Genomic DNA, 15313 nt, shown 5'->3' on the forward strand with positions numbered 1-15313 from the left:
TACTGACCCTCGGACAGTGCAGCACTCCCTCAGTACTTCAGCATCTGACAGTGCAGCACTCCTTCAGTACTGCTGCTCTGACAATGCAGCACTCCCTCAGTACTGACCCTCTGACAGTGCAGCACTTCTTCAGTACTGACCCTCTGACTGTGCAGCACTCCCTCAGTACTGACCCTCTGACTGTGCAGCACTCCCTCAGTACTGACCCTCTGACAGTGCAGCATTCATGTCTGTGTCAAAGGACCTCTCCCACTCACTGCCTTAGTTTTGTTTGCTGAGGGTTAGAAAGTTCCTCCCTTTGACCACTCACTGACAACCCCCCCACACACTGTTGTAAATACTCAGCCCCTTTTTACATCATCTGAACCTCTGATCACTTGTGAAATTCTAAACAATGAGATGGTAGCCCAATTTTTCTTCTCATCGGATCAAAGGATTTCTCTCATATTTAATGGGTGCCTTGGTGCGATGTGCTTTGGGCTTTTTTTTTTATTTCTGCTCACAGGATTTGCAAAGGCAGATACAAAGGAAGTGGTTTCACATTCTTCACCGGAGTCTGAAGGCTGCGTGGTGCTTTTTCCTGACAGTTTCTCAGTTATCAGCATCTGTGCACCTACGCTGTGCCTAACGCTGTGACCTGTACACAACCTTCCGATCAGCCTCCCTCCCCACCTCTCGATGGGAAAGCTGATTTGCCATAAGGATGGATACCACGTCCATCCTTGAGGAGTTTCTCATCAAACGCTCACAGCAAAAACGAAGAACTTCACCCTCCAACTACAAAGATCGATATTTCATTCTCACCAAATCCAGACTGGCTTACTACGAGTGTCGTACAGGGGTATGTCTTTCTGCTTGTCAGCTTATTCTGTCCAGCCACTAGACTTGTATCAATCTGACATCTTCCGTCAACTGTGACTAGGTGACTGTATCTCCAGAGTACTGTCCCCTTTTCAAAAGCGTGCCTTCCTTCATCTGGGCTTGGCTGTTGTTCAAGATTTCTCAGGCCTTTCTTTCACCTGTACAGTTTGTATCATTTCTCAGTGCCAACACAATGGCCAAGTTAAGGGTCTCAGGCTCTGTACAATCTTTGTCGAAACACAACTCGTTTCTCTCCGCTTGACAGTGGTGATCAGAGAGAGAATGTGAATGAGCTTGAGACTGAATTAATTAAATTCAATCTTGTTCATAGTTACCAGAGTGTCAACTTTTGTACAGCAGGCTGGTGTGTTAAACGTTAGTGTGTGGGATATTAGGTGTACCTATTACTCTTTATTTTAGATCAGAGTGGTGCTGGAAAAGCACAGCAGGTCAGGCAGCATCCGAGAAGCAGGAAAATCGACATTTCGGGCAAAAGCCCTTTAACAGAAATGGAGGCCCGAAATGTCAATTTTCCTGCTCCTCGGATGCTGGCTGACCTGCTGTGCTTTTCCAGCATCACTCTAATCTAAACTCTGGTTTCCAGCAGTCCTCACTTTTGCCTATTACCCTTTATTCCCAACTGTCCTACTAGTCTGCCATACCAACTCTGGGAATGTGTTCACCTCATAACAACCTGTTGTTCTGGGCTATGTTTTATATAATTAATTTATTCGTTCACAGGATGAGGCCAGAATTTATTGCCCATCCCTGAGGGCTGTTAAGAGTCAACCACATTGTTGTGGGTCTGGAGTCACATGTAGGCCAGACCAGGTGAGGATGACAGTTTCCTTCCCTGAAGGACATTAGTGAACCGGATGGGGTTTTTCCTGACAATCAACAATGGATTCATAAGAACATAACTAGGAGCAGGAGTAGGCCATCTGCCCCCTCGAGCCTCCTCTGCCATTCAATAAGATCATGGCTGATCTTTTAGTGATCTCAGTTCCACTTATCCGTCCTCTCACTGTGATCCTTAAATCCTTTCCTGTTCAAAAATAAACCTCTCTTAACTTTAAAACATTTACTGAGGAAGCCTCAACTACTTCGCTGGGCAGAGAATTCCATAGATTCACAATCCTCTGGGTGAAGAAGTTCCTTCTCAGTTCAGTCCTAAACCTGCTCCCCCTAATTTTGAGGCTGTGCCCTCTTGTCCTAGCTTCACCCACCAGTGGAAACATCCTCTCTACTTCTAACTTATCTATTCCTTTCATAATTTTATACATTTCTATATTGTCACCATTACTCTCTTCATTCCAGTTTCTTTTAAATTAAATTCAAACTTCGTCATCCTCCACGGCAGGATTAAACCGGATCCCCAGACAATTCCCTGGGGCCTCTGCATTAACAGTTTAAGTGATAACCCAACAAGGCCATCCCCTCCCCAACATATTCGGAAACCTCCCATTTTCCATTCCGCCAAATACTACATCTCATCCAAAATTGTGTGTCATAACCGGCACCAAAATCCTGTTCCTCGACATGGGGCTCCTGATTTGACGACAGCTCAATTTTAAAAGCCTTATTCAGGTTTTCAAATTCCGTTATGTGAGCTTGCCCCTCCCTTTTGCTGTAATCTCCTCAAACTAAACAGCTCACTGATTTGGGAGCTCTTTTAATTCAGTCCTTTTAACATATTCTCAATTTACACCACGCCAACATCGGTGGTCAACAGTCAAAGCCTTAAACTCTGAAATTCACTCCCTAACCCCATCTGCCTCTCTATCCTTTCAGATGCTGCTTATGGCCGATGCATCTTGGAGCATGCTAGAGCTTTATCATTCCTATTTTTATTCACTGATGTGGATACCGCTGGCAAGGCCAATGTTTCTTGTATGTTCTTGACTGCCCTTGCACAAGGGATGGTGAGCCGCTTTATTGAAGGGCTACAGTTCACCTCCTGTAGGGGTACTCACCGTAATCTTAGGGAGGCAGTTCCAGGGTCTTAACCCAACAACAGTGAAGGCACAATGATTACACTCCAAGTCAGAATGGCGAGTGACTTGAAGGGGAATTTGCAGGAGGTGGTGTTCACGTGTATCAGCTGCCCATGTCCTTCCAAATCATAGACGTTGCAGATTTTTGCCTGTGTTGTAGAAAGAGTTTTGCCAAATTGCTAAAGTGCATGTAGTGCATCTTGTAAATAGTACACAGTATTGTGACTATGTGTCGGTGGTTAAGGGAGTAAATAGTGAAGGTGCTGGGTGTAATGCCAGTTAAGCAGGCTGCTTTGATCTGGATGATCTGGATCTTGAGAATTGTTGGTCCTGAAGAAGGGCTTATGCCCGAAACGTCGATTCTCCTGTTCCCTGGATGCTGCCTGACCTGCTGCGCTTTTCCAGCAACACATTTCCAGCTGTACCCATCCAGGCAAGTGGAGAGTATTCTATTACATTCTTGACTTGTGTCTTGTTGATGGTGGACAGGCTTTGGGAAGTCAGGAGGTGAGTTACTTGCCACAAAAAGCCCAACCTCTGACCAGTCCCTATGGTTACAGTATTTATATGGCTGGTCCAGTTCAGTTTCATGTCAATGGTGACCCCTCGAGTGTTGATAATGAGTTGATTCAGTGATTGAAATGCTATTAATCGTTAAGGGGCAATCTTGGATTATTGCATGTTGGAGATGGTTGTTATCTGGCATTTATTTGGCATGAATGTTACTTGCCACTTGTCAGTTCAAGCCTGGATATTGTCCAGATCTTGCTACCTTTGGGCATGAATTGTTTCAGTATCCCATGATTGCGATTGACAGTGAACATTGCACACTCATTTGCAGACATCCCCACCTCCATTTTCAGATGGAAGGAAGGTGTTTAATGAAACAGCTGAAGATGGTTGGGCCTGGGGCACTGGAGGTTGTTTACTTCACCATCCAACAAAGCAGCCCAGATTTGTGTTTTCAAAATTTGTGAATCTCGGATATTTCCATTGGTGATGTGCTCGGATGTGCCCAGCATCATAATTCTGAAGAGAGATTTGAGGTGTTATGTGCATGTAGGCATTGTGTAATGTGGCTGTGTTTGTATGCCTGTGTGTGTTTGAATAACTTTGAGTGTTGCCTATGTGTGTGTTTCTGTGTATGTTTTGTCTGTGTGCGTGTTTGAGATGCATCTTAATTAATGTCTGTGTGTGTTAATGTAAGCCTGTGAGTGTGCGTGATTGTGTTTGTGAGTGTATGTGCACGTGTGCATGTAATTGTTTGTACATCTGTATGTGTGCATTGTGTGTGTGCACGAGTGTGTACGTATGTGTGTATACTTGTGTTAAGCATTTTGCAATCATGGTTCTATGTTGAATATTAGTAACTGCAATCTTTTAGTGTACAATGATAATTACAGAAAATGTCTTAGTATGGTTACACTCTTATCATTGTGAAATAATTGGGAATTTGATGTATTTGGGTTTTGGAACAATGGGACTAATGTAGATGGAATAAATTTGGATTCAGTTTGTTCACTATTTCTACAAAAGTAACCCTTTTCCACCCTCAGTAGTGGTGGTGGTGTAGTTATCATTGGCTGGGTCTGGAATAAGGAGCCATTTTGAAAATGTCTCCAACCTGTAACTCGGTTCTTTGGTTGTAGCAAACCTGAAATGAAGGGTCAGGACTCAGAGTGAAGCACACAGTGAAGCCACTTGGATGAAGGGAGGAAGATGCAATTGCTAGCTTTGCTGATGTCACAAAGACAGAGGTCGGAGGGTAATTTGTGAACAGCACATAAGAAGGCTGCAAAGATATAAAGGGCTTAATTGAGTAAAAATTGGCGGATCGAGCATAATGTGGGAAAGTGTGAACATGTCTACTTTGGCTGGAAGGAAAGCAATGTACTATTTAAATAAAGGTTGCTGAACTCTGAAGGACAGAAGAATTTAGTGCCCTGGTACATGAATCAGGAAAAATTAGTGTACAGCTACAGGAAACCATAGGGATGGTGAATGGAATGTTGCAAGAGTACAAAAGTAGAGGTGATTTATTTTGCTATGATTGTACAAAGTATTGGTGAGACCTAAATTGGAGTGTTGGGTACAGTTTTGGTCACCTTATTTAGGAAAGGACATAACTACATTCAAAACAGTTCACTTGACTGATTCCTTCTTTGGGTGTGTTATCCTTTGAATATGTATTAATTGGAGTTTAGAAGAATGTAAGGTGATCTTACTGATGCATGATCCTGAGGAGACTTGACAGGAAGGATGCTGAAAGGATGTTTCCCCTTGTGGGTGAGACTTGAACTAAGGGGCACCACTTAGAAATAAGTCGTTTCCCTTTTAAGACTGAGACGAACCTGAGATGAAAAAAGGCAAGCGTGGTTTAAGAGAAACCTTTTTCTCTCTTAAAGGATTGTGAGCCCTTGGAACTGCTATCCAAATGGAGCAGTAGAGGTTGGCTTGTTGGGTATTTTTAAGGCAGGTATACATAGATTCTTGACGAACCAGGGAGTCAAGGATTATCATGAGTAGGCTTGGAGTCAAGGTCACAATCAAATCAGCTGTGATCTTGTTGATGAACAGAACTCATTCGAGGGGCAGAATGACTGATTCCTGACCCTAACTTGAAGTGAGAACATGCTATTGTAAAAACAAGAGACAGTATTATGTTCAAGAAAGAAAGGGGGATGTAGAATTGCAATTTTTTGAAGTCAGGAAAAGGTTATGGGTCGAGTCTTGGTTTCTTTGAAGAGTTTGTGAGGTGGGAGAGGGTTAGGTACTCCAAGGTAGAAAACCGACAAGGAAGTGGCTGTTTGGCCCATTTGCTTCAACTCCACCATTCGTCTGGATCATGGCTAACTGCACCTTAACCCCACCAGCTCGTCTTTAGGTTTGTAACCCTGAATACCTCATCTGTTCACCACTGGCTCACAGCCTCACCATCCTGTGTATGAAGTACAGGATAACTGACTTTAGCAAGACAAAACTGCAACACGATGGGGCAGAGGGCTTGGTTTACAGGGCATCTGCAGGGTAGACGGTGATGTGGTGATCATGTTAAGGGGCTAGTTATCCAGCAGCCCAAGGGTTCAAATCCCAACCACAGCAGCTGGACAAATTTAAATTCAATGAATAATTTTAGAATTGAAAGCTTCTCTCAGTAGTGGTGACGGTGCAGCTGTCATTTATTGGAAATCTGCCACCCTGACACAGTCTGACCTACATCTTTCCAAGAATGATTCCCAAGATGAGAAACCTCAGTTATGAAGATAGACTGGAGAAGTTGAAGACCGTTTTCTATGGAGAGGAGAAGACTAAAAGGAGATTTGATAGAAGATGTAAAAATCACAAAGTTTGGGACAAAGTAGGTCAGGAGAAACTATTCCCTCTCAGAAAGGGATTGAGAATGAGGGGTCACAAATATGCATTCATTTGCAAAAAAGGCAAATGTGCTTTAAGAAAAATCTTTTTTTCCCCACAGTGAGCAATTAGGGCCTGGAATGCATTATCTGGATTGTGGTGGAGGCAAATCCAGTTGGGGCATTCTATTCAATATTGAATAGAAATTGAATGTCCAAGATTATGAGGGAAAGGGGGAATGTCACTGAGTCATACATTCAAATAGAGTTATACAGCATAGAAACATGCCCTTTGACCCATCATATCTATACGGACCAACAAGCAACAAACTACATTAATCCCATGTACCTGCACTTGGTCCATAGCCTACTATGCTGTGGTATTTTAAATGCTCATCCAGATGTTGCCAGAGTCCCTGTGCCCATCACGGTCTCAGGCAGCAAGCTCCATACTTCCACCACCCTCTGGGTGAAATCTCCTCTAAACCACTCGCTCCTCACCTTAAACATATGCCCTCTGGTCTTAGACATGTCAGCCATGGGGAAGAGATTCAAGCGACCTCGGCCATCTATGCCTCCCATAGTTCTGTATAACTCTATCGAAACCACCCGCCAGCCTTTGTTTGCATAAATCAACAGCGACATTACCTACCTACATTACAACAGTGACGTCACTGGTTGCAAAGTGATCTGTGAAATCATGAAAGGTGTAGTGCAAGGCTTGCCTGAGTGTTTTCAACATGGCTTTAGGGACAACTCTTAGGGCTAACCATGATGTCCATTCAGAGAGCAAACACAGGATTGGCCGAATGACTTCCTTCTGTATCCTAATCATTCTGTGACCTGATTCCAGACTCACAGCAAACATAGCTGACTCTTAATCGCCCTCCGCAATGCTCAAGCAAGTCACTCAATTCCAGGGCAATTAGGGGTGGAAATCAAATGCTGACCTTACACCAATGCCCATGGAAGTGAAAAGAAAGAAATGTCAAGAATCATCTGTCAGCTAGACCTTATCTAGGGAGAATCAGATTGTTTAACAGAATGGTGAGGATTAATCTTGGAGGCAGAGGTCCGAGCTCAGGGGTTGTTGGGAAAATAATCTCAGTATCCACAAAGCAGGCAGCAGACTGTTGAGGGGACTCAGTTACAGCAGAGCATACCAATCGTTTCTATCAACGTAAATTAAAATTGGATTGTAAGGGATTGCATGCCAGCAGTCATCAGTCTTCCTGTGCCTTCAGGATGTGGTGTGGTTGGCAAGATATTCATTGCCCATCTCTGAGCATGGTGCTCTGATTGTGATGCCACTGGACTCTGATGACAGAGCACACAAGTTCACATCTCACCCCGGGCAACATCACCCTCATCTCCCTTCCCCCCCCCTCAAGCTCGATGCCAGTCCCAGGATGAGACACTTTGACTGAGGCACCACACTGCAGGATGAGGGAGCCAGTAGCACGCTGAGGGGGAGTCTCCCACTGGCTACCCTTGAAATACGGAACAATAGAAATCTCTTAATGCAGACGGCATAAGTCGTGTAGAGCTTTAGTGGGGCCACATTTGGAATATTGTATACATTTCTGGGTTGCTACACCAGCAGAAGGATGTGGAGGCTTTGGGGAGGGTACAGGATTAGTTTACCAGCATGCTGCCTGGTTTAGAGAGTATTAGCTATGAGGAGAGATTGGACAAGCTTAGATTGCTTTCTCACTCGAACATCAGATACATCCTGATGGACATTTACATAACTATGAGGGGCATGGATAGAATGGATAGTTGGAACCTTTACCCCAAGTAGAATTGTCAATTATTAGAGACATAAGTTTGAGGTGAAAAGGGGTAAGTTTAAAGGAGATGTGAGAGGCATGCTTTTTTACTCAGAGGGTGGCAAATGCCTGGAATGTGCTGCCAGAGGAGGTGGGACAAGCAGATTACAATAGCAACGTTTAAGAGGCATCTTGACAAATACATGAGTAAGCAGGCTCACAGACTGCATAAAGGCAATAGGTTTTTAGTTTAGAAAGGCATCATGTGTTGGCACTGCAATTAAGGATGGGCAACTAGTATTGATTATTTTATAAATTCAGTCATGAGATGTGGATGTCACTGGCCAATCAGCATTTATTGCCCATCCCTGGTAGTAGTTGACACAACTAATTTATATCATTTTAGAGTCAACCACATTGCCACGTGTCTAGAGTCACACTTAGGCCAGGCCAGGAGAGGGTGGCAGATTTCCTTCACTGAAAGACATTAATGAGCCAGGTGTTTTTTTCCAACAATGGTCTCATGGTCATCAGTAGATTCTTAATTTCTGATTTTTAAAATTGAATTCAAGTTTTACCATGTGCCCTGGTAGAATTTGAGCCCAAGTCCCCTGAACATTAGCTGACTTTCTGGATGCATCGTCTAGCAGGAACATTGCTTGGTCATCACCTCCCCTCAAAAGTCTTGATTCTGCCAGAAATGTCCACACCCCACGAAAGAATAGCTGAAAAAAGAAAGCCTCACTCCCCACAGATTGAGAGATTATTAGATATTAAGGAAATAAAGGGAATCGATGATAGTGAGGGAAAATGGTATTGAGGTAGAAGATCAGCTATGATTTGGTAGAATGATAGTTTGATGGGCTGAATGGCCTACTCCCATTCCAATTCTGATGTCTCTGTGTACCTTTAATGTCGTCAAATATCCCAAAATGCTTCATAGGGATAATTATCAAAACAAATGAACACAGAGCAAGATAAGGAGACGTTAGGACATCAGGTCAAAACCTCACTTAAAGAGAACACTTTTGGGAAGCCTCTTAAAGAGGGGATGGAGGTGGAGAAAAGTAAAGAGTGATACTGAGAGATTAGAGTGAGTTAGCTGAGGGCCAGGTCAGCAATATGGAGTGATTCTAGTCAGGGATGTTCAACAGAGCCAGAACTGGAGGAGCACAGAGATCTCAGAAGGTTGTGCGGGTCAGATTATAGACAAGGGGACAGAGGGATGTCATCAGAAACATCTGTCAGCCAGAGTGATGAATGAAGGAGTTCAGCAGGGGTCAGGTTGCAAAGGCGAGAGAGAGAGTCCATAGGAATTATATCAAACCAATTTTGAGTTGTTACTATCAACTTCAATGCAATACTGAAAGACCGCCACATTGTCAAAGGGTCAGTACTGACAGAGTGTCGCACTCCCAGAGGAGCAGTACTGAGGGAGTGTTGCACTGTCAGAGGGTCAGTACTGAGGGAGTGTTGCACTGTCAGATGGTCAGTACTGAGGGAGTTCTGCACTGTCAGAGCAGCAGTACTGAAGGAGTGCTGCACTGTCAGAGGGTCAGTACTGAGGGAGTGCTGCTCTGTCAGAGGGTCAGTACTGAGGGAGTGCTGCTCTGTCAGAGGGTCAGTACTGAGGGAGTGCTGCTCTGTCAGAGGGTCAGTACTGAAGGAGTGCTGCACTGTCAGAGGGTCAGTACTGAGGGAGTGCTGCACTGTCAGAGGGTCAGTACTGAGGGAGTGCTGCTCTGTCAGAGGGTCAGTACTGAGGGAGTGCTGCACTGTCAGAAGGTCAGTACTGAGGGAGTGCTGCTCTGTCAGAGGGTCAGTACTGAGGGAGTGCTGCACTGTCAGAGGGTCAGTACTGAGGGAGTGCTGCACTGTCAGAGGACCAGGATTGAGGGAGTGCTGCACTGTTAGAGATGCACATTGGATGAGTGTCTCTCTATTGTAGGCTCTGTCCTGTACAAATGCTGCATTTTGAAAATAGCTGTACTGAGAGCATGCTACTGTACCAGAGGTACTAACCTATAAATTAATATGAGGCCTTGTTAGTCTCACAGACTGAGACATAACATCACAGTGCATGAATGGAAGAAGGGCAGAGGGATGTCATCCTGGTGTCCTCTTGGCATTATTCCTTTAACCCACACCACCATTAAACGAAACAGGCTGGTCACCAATCTCATCTACTGTTTGTGAGTTCTCACAGAGTAAAAATCGGCTGCTGCAGCTGCCCACTTCACAGTCTCAGCAATTCAAATGTAATGTGTTATCTGTGAAGCGCTTCAAGATATCCTGTGTGAATGAGCGTGTGCGTGTTTGTGTGTAGTGTGTGTATATATATGTGTGCAAATGCATGTGTGCCTGCACAGAGCAGAATAAGGAGACATTAGGACATTGGGTGAAAACGACCTGTGTTTGTTTATGTACAGGTGTGTATAGACATGTGTGTGTGTGTGTGTATATATGTCTGCGCATGTTTGTACACACGTGTGTTTGTATGTGTATGTGTTTGTGTGTAAATATGTGTGCGCGCCCATGTGTGGTGTGTGTGTTTGTGTGTATCTACGTGTGTGTGTGTGTGTGCATGCATTTGCGTGTGTGTACATGTGCATGTGTGTGTGGGGGTGTGTGTGGGTGTGTGACAGAGGGACAGAGAGATGGGATGTCACTGCACTTTTTTTGTTTGGATTCAAAGAAACAATGAACTTTTTTTTTAACCGATCAAGTGACACTCTTTATAATCAGTGCCATGAAACATCCCCCACCCCATCTTCTCAGTCTCAATTTAAAATCAAAATATCAACTTCAGAGAATCATTGTTTAAAGTAAGGAAACGTAAAATGTCTTCATCGGTTCTTAAAATATCTGAAAATATGGGGCCTCTGGTGGAGAGATGTCAAACCAAAGGCTGTGCACGTTGGGGGAGCTGTTGTCTTCCAAGAATTGTGAAACATGACATGAGTGCCAGTGTTGACAGCAGGAGAGATTGGCACGTGCAGGGTGGGCAGGTTCCTGGGGAATGTGAGGGTGTTTGGTTTGGGTTCTGAGGGGTATTAGAAGTTTGGGGTTAGTGCAGTTGAGGGTGTGTGAGGTACATTGTGAGTCAATTGAATGAACACTCAGGGATTAGAGTAGGTTTTCCAACCCACGCTGAGAAACAACTATCCAGCCTTTGGAAAATCCAGGCTGTGATGATGGGCTCAGTAAAAATGGAGATGAAGCAGGTCCGTGGGGAGGTGACATCTTCACCGGGTGAGTAATCTGTAAACCAGGAAGTGTTCCACACACCTGCATTCAAATGCTAGCACTGCAGTATTGATAATTCAGTAAAAATAATCGAGGATTCGAAGCCTAATGATCAAAATGTTCATTATTGGGAGAGTAGGGCCATTCTTAAACGAGGAATCAATCAGGCTAAAAGGGGTCATGAAATAGCTTTAGTGAGTGGAATTAAGGTAAATCCCAAAGCATTTTATTCTTATATAAGAAGCAAGTGGGTAACTAGAGAAAGGATTGGTCCACTAAAGTATAATGAAGGAAGGCTGTGTGTCAGACCTGAGAGAATGGGTGAGATTCTAAATGATTACTTTGCATCAGTGTTCATTGAGGAGAGGGACATAATAAGTGTTGAGAGTAGAAATAGAAGTTTGATTAGTCTGGATCATGTTGACATAAGTAGGGAAGATGTGTTGGGTATGCTAGAGGTTATTACGGTGGACAAATCCCCAGGACCGGATGGGATCTATCCCAGGTTGCTGAGGGAGGTGAGAGAGGAAATAGCTGGGGCCCTGACAGATATCTTTGTGGCATCCTTAAATACAGGTGAGGTGCCGGAGAACTGGAGGGTTGCTCATGTTGTCCCCTTGTACAAGAAGGATAGTAGGGATATTCCGGGTAACTACAGACCAGTGAGCCTGATGTCAGTGGTGGGAAAGTCGCTGGAGAAGGTACTGAGAGATAAAATCTATTTATACTTGGAAAAGAATGTGTTTATCAGTGAAAGGCAACATGATTTTGTGTGGGGGGAGATCGTGCCTTACCAACTTAATAGAGTTCTTTGAGGAAGTGACCAAGTTGATAGATGAAGGAAGGGCTGTAGATGTCGTATACATGGACTTTAGTAAGGTGTTTGCTAAGGTTCCCCATGGTAAACAAATGGAGAAAGTGAAGTCACATGGTGTGCAGGGTGTTCTAGCTAGGTGGATAAAGAACTGGTTGAGTAACAGGAGACAGAGAGTAGTAGTTGAAGGGAGTTTCTCGAAATGGAGAAAGGTGACCAGTGGTGTTCCACAGGGGTCAGTGTTGGGGCCACTGTTGTTTGTGATATACATAAATGATCTGGAGCAGGGCACTGATGGTATGATCAGCAAGTTTGCAGATGACACAAAGATTGGTGGAGAGGCAGAAAGCATAAGGGACTATCAGAGAATGCAGGAGAATACAGATAGACTGGACAGTTGGGCGGAGAAGTGGCAGATGGAGTTCAATCCAGGCAAATGTGAGGTGATGCATTTTGGGAAGTCTAATTCTAGAGTGAATTATACAGTAAACAGAAGAGCTTTGGGAAACGTTGATGAGCAGAGAGACCTGGGAGTTCAGGTCCATTGTACCCTGAAGGTTAATGAACGGGTGGATAGAGTGGTCAAGAAGGCATATGGTATGCTTGCCCTCATCGGACGGGGTATTGAGTATAAGAGCTGGCAAGTCATGTTAAAATTGTACAAGACATTGGTTCAGTTGCATTTAGAATACTGTACAGTTTTGATTGCCACATTACCAAAAGGATGTGGACACTTTGGAGAGGGTGCAGAGAAGGTTTACGAGGGTGTTGCCTGGTATGGAAAGTGCTAACTATGAAGAGAGGTTGAGTAGGTTAGGATTGTTTTCATTAGAAAAAAAGAGATTGAGGGGGAACCAGTTTTTTCCCAGGGTGAAGAATTCAATAACGAGAGGTCACGCTTTCAAGGTGAGAGGTGGAAAGTTTAAGGGGGATACACGTGGCAAGGACTTTACACAGAGGGTGGTAGGTGCATGGAAAGCATTGCCAGCAGAGGTGGTGGAGGCAGGCACGGTAGATTCATTTAAGAGGCATCTGGACAGATGCATGAGTAGGCGGGGAGCAGAGGGATACAGATGCTCAGGAATTGGGCGACAGGTTTAGACAGTGGATTTGGCACGGGCTTGGAGGGCCGAAGGGCCTGTTCCTGGGCTGTTAACCTTCTTTGTTCTTTGTTCATTATCCTTAAAATCTCAGCTTTAGAGAAGGGAAATTCTGCTCCTCACCTAGTCTGGCCTACATGTGACTCCAGACCCACAGCAACCTTACTGACTGCTTTTTTAAATGGCTGCCTCATAACATTCAAAGGTAACTATCGATGGGCAATCAATCAATTTTATTCCTACAAATAAAAAGCTGTCAGCTATTTCAAGTGTGAAATCTGTTCCGCTTAGTTTGCCCAATTACTACTTTGTAAATGTACACACAACTGATTAAACAAGTTTACTGACAATCCCCAATTATAGCCTGTAAAAAGGGCATTGCAAGAAAAAAATACAATCTCAAAAGAAGCTTGTAAGGTAAGTTAAAATGTTGTTGTTGTGCCACTCTAACCCAGACAGTGTGCATGGGTCATGAAAAGTCTGAAATGTACCATTACCACCAATCCCTCCCCATGTTCACATGGGCACAGCTCTGTCCTATATTAATCTCCAAACCCTTAATTGCCCTTTAAAAAGGCTGAACAAGATCTGAGCCCACTATTACGAAAGAATCCGAATAGTGTTGCCAATGACGAACACCCAGATTTTGTGGGTGAATCGACCACATTAATGGTTTGTTACTCTTTCAGTGTGTTAGCTTAACCCGGAGGAGAGTGTCAATGTTGTGGCTTCTGGGGTCAATACTGAGGGAGTGCTGCACTGTCAGAGGGTCAGTACTGAGGGAGTGCCGCACTGTCAGAGAGTCAGTACTGAGGGAGTGCTGCACTATCAGAGGGCCAGTACTGAGGGAGTGCTGCACAGTCAGAGGGTCAGTGCTGAGGGAGAGCTGCACTGTCACATGTGCTGTCAGCTTGTTGAGAAGGCACAGAATTCTCTGTGATATAAACACACAGAATCAAGAGAGTGCTCCCTAGCTAATATTCCTCCTTTAGTTAGCCATCATTAAAAAAAATTCATGATTTTTGGAATCTTGCTGTGCACCATCTTCCTGCTGTGTTTGGTTTTGCAACACTGAAACCTGACGAAGTAATGAACTTCCTGCATATAGCTCTGCAGTAATCTGAGCAAATACCTTGCTGGTTCACACCAAGGGAAAGATCGCTCTTACTGCTGCATTTTCCTATCCACTGTCTTCATCCTCTCAGTACGGGGTCAGAGGTAACTGGCACTTCCTCTCCATTGTAGAACTGTAGGATTATGTGAATGGTCCTCCAATCTGCTGGGAGCATTCTGTAAAAAATACAGAAAGCAATTTCAGTCAGAGGTGTTGTAGTCACACTCTCTCATTAGCAAGACAAACAACTTGTGTTGGTTTAATCTGAGTGTCAGTATGCCTCAGTTGAGGGGGTGGCATTGAGAAAAAACAGTCTGCACGGTAACTTCAGCAAGTACAGGAACTAAACCTGTGCTGTTTGTTTAACTCTACATTGTAAGATAAGTATCCAGATTAGACTGGTGCTGGAAATGGACAGCAGGTCAGGCAGCATCCGAGGAGCAGGAAAATCGACACTTTAAGCTGATCATTCCTGATGAAGGGATCCTGCCCGAAATGTCGATTTTCCTGCTCCTCAGATGACCTGCTGTGCATTTCCAGCACCACTCTAATCTTGACTCTCATCTCAATCACCTGCAGTCCTCACTTTCGCCAAGCTAAGTATCCAGCCAACTGAGCTAACCAACCCCCGTAGGGTTGCCAATGCCTATATCTAAATAAAACCCTAGCTAGACCACAGCTGAGATACTGTGTCCAGTCCTGGTGCCCTCACTTACGAAAAGACATTCCCACACTGCAAAAGAGGGCAAGGCATTTTCTCCAAGTATCCTAATATTACATTTTGAGCAGTAATTTCACAAACTATATTTGCATTTGGTTATTTAAAGAATGTTTCAGGATTTTGAAACATTTTTGTTAGGGAAATATATTTTGAGACATATAAAATAATCAGAGGGTTAGATAGGTTGGACGGTGAGAGCCTTTTTCCTCAGATGGCAATAGGTTGCACGAGGGGACATAGCTTTAAATTGAGGGGGAATAGATATAGGATAGATGTCAGAGGTAGTTTATTTATTCAGAGAGTAGTAGGGACGTGGAACGCACTGCTGCAATGGTAGTAGA

General features: G+C 44.1%; 1 protein-coding gene across 2 annotated transcripts in view; it reads left to right on the forward strand.

The window, feature by feature from the left end:
• The first annotated feature begins 569 nt into the window (after positions 1–569).
• Positions 570–15313, forward strand: part of LOC122556477 (tyrosine-protein kinase ITK/TSK-like) — a 78142-nt gene continuing 63398 nt past the window's right edge. The window contains exon 1 of one of the 2 annotated variants that reach the window (XR_015759702.1): positions 570–841. Coding sequence is in view for 1 of the 2 variants with exons in the window: in XM_043703144.2 (XP_043559079.1) it covers positions 704–841 (138 nt within the window). In the remaining variant the exon portion in view is untranslated. The remainder of the gene's footprint in view (positions 842–15313) is intronic. The other variant, XM_043703144.2, reaches the window with a different exon arrangement.

Source organism: Chiloscyllium plagiosum, unplaced genomic scaffold (genome assembly GCF_037043375.1).
Source record: "Chiloscyllium plagiosum isolate Xiang-an unplaced genomic scaffold, Cpla_swu_hap1 HiC_scaffold_16, whole genome shotgun sequence".
Lineage (NCBI taxonomy): Eukaryota > Metazoa > Chordata > Chondrichthyes > Orectolobiformes > Hemiscylliidae > Chiloscyllium > Chiloscyllium plagiosum.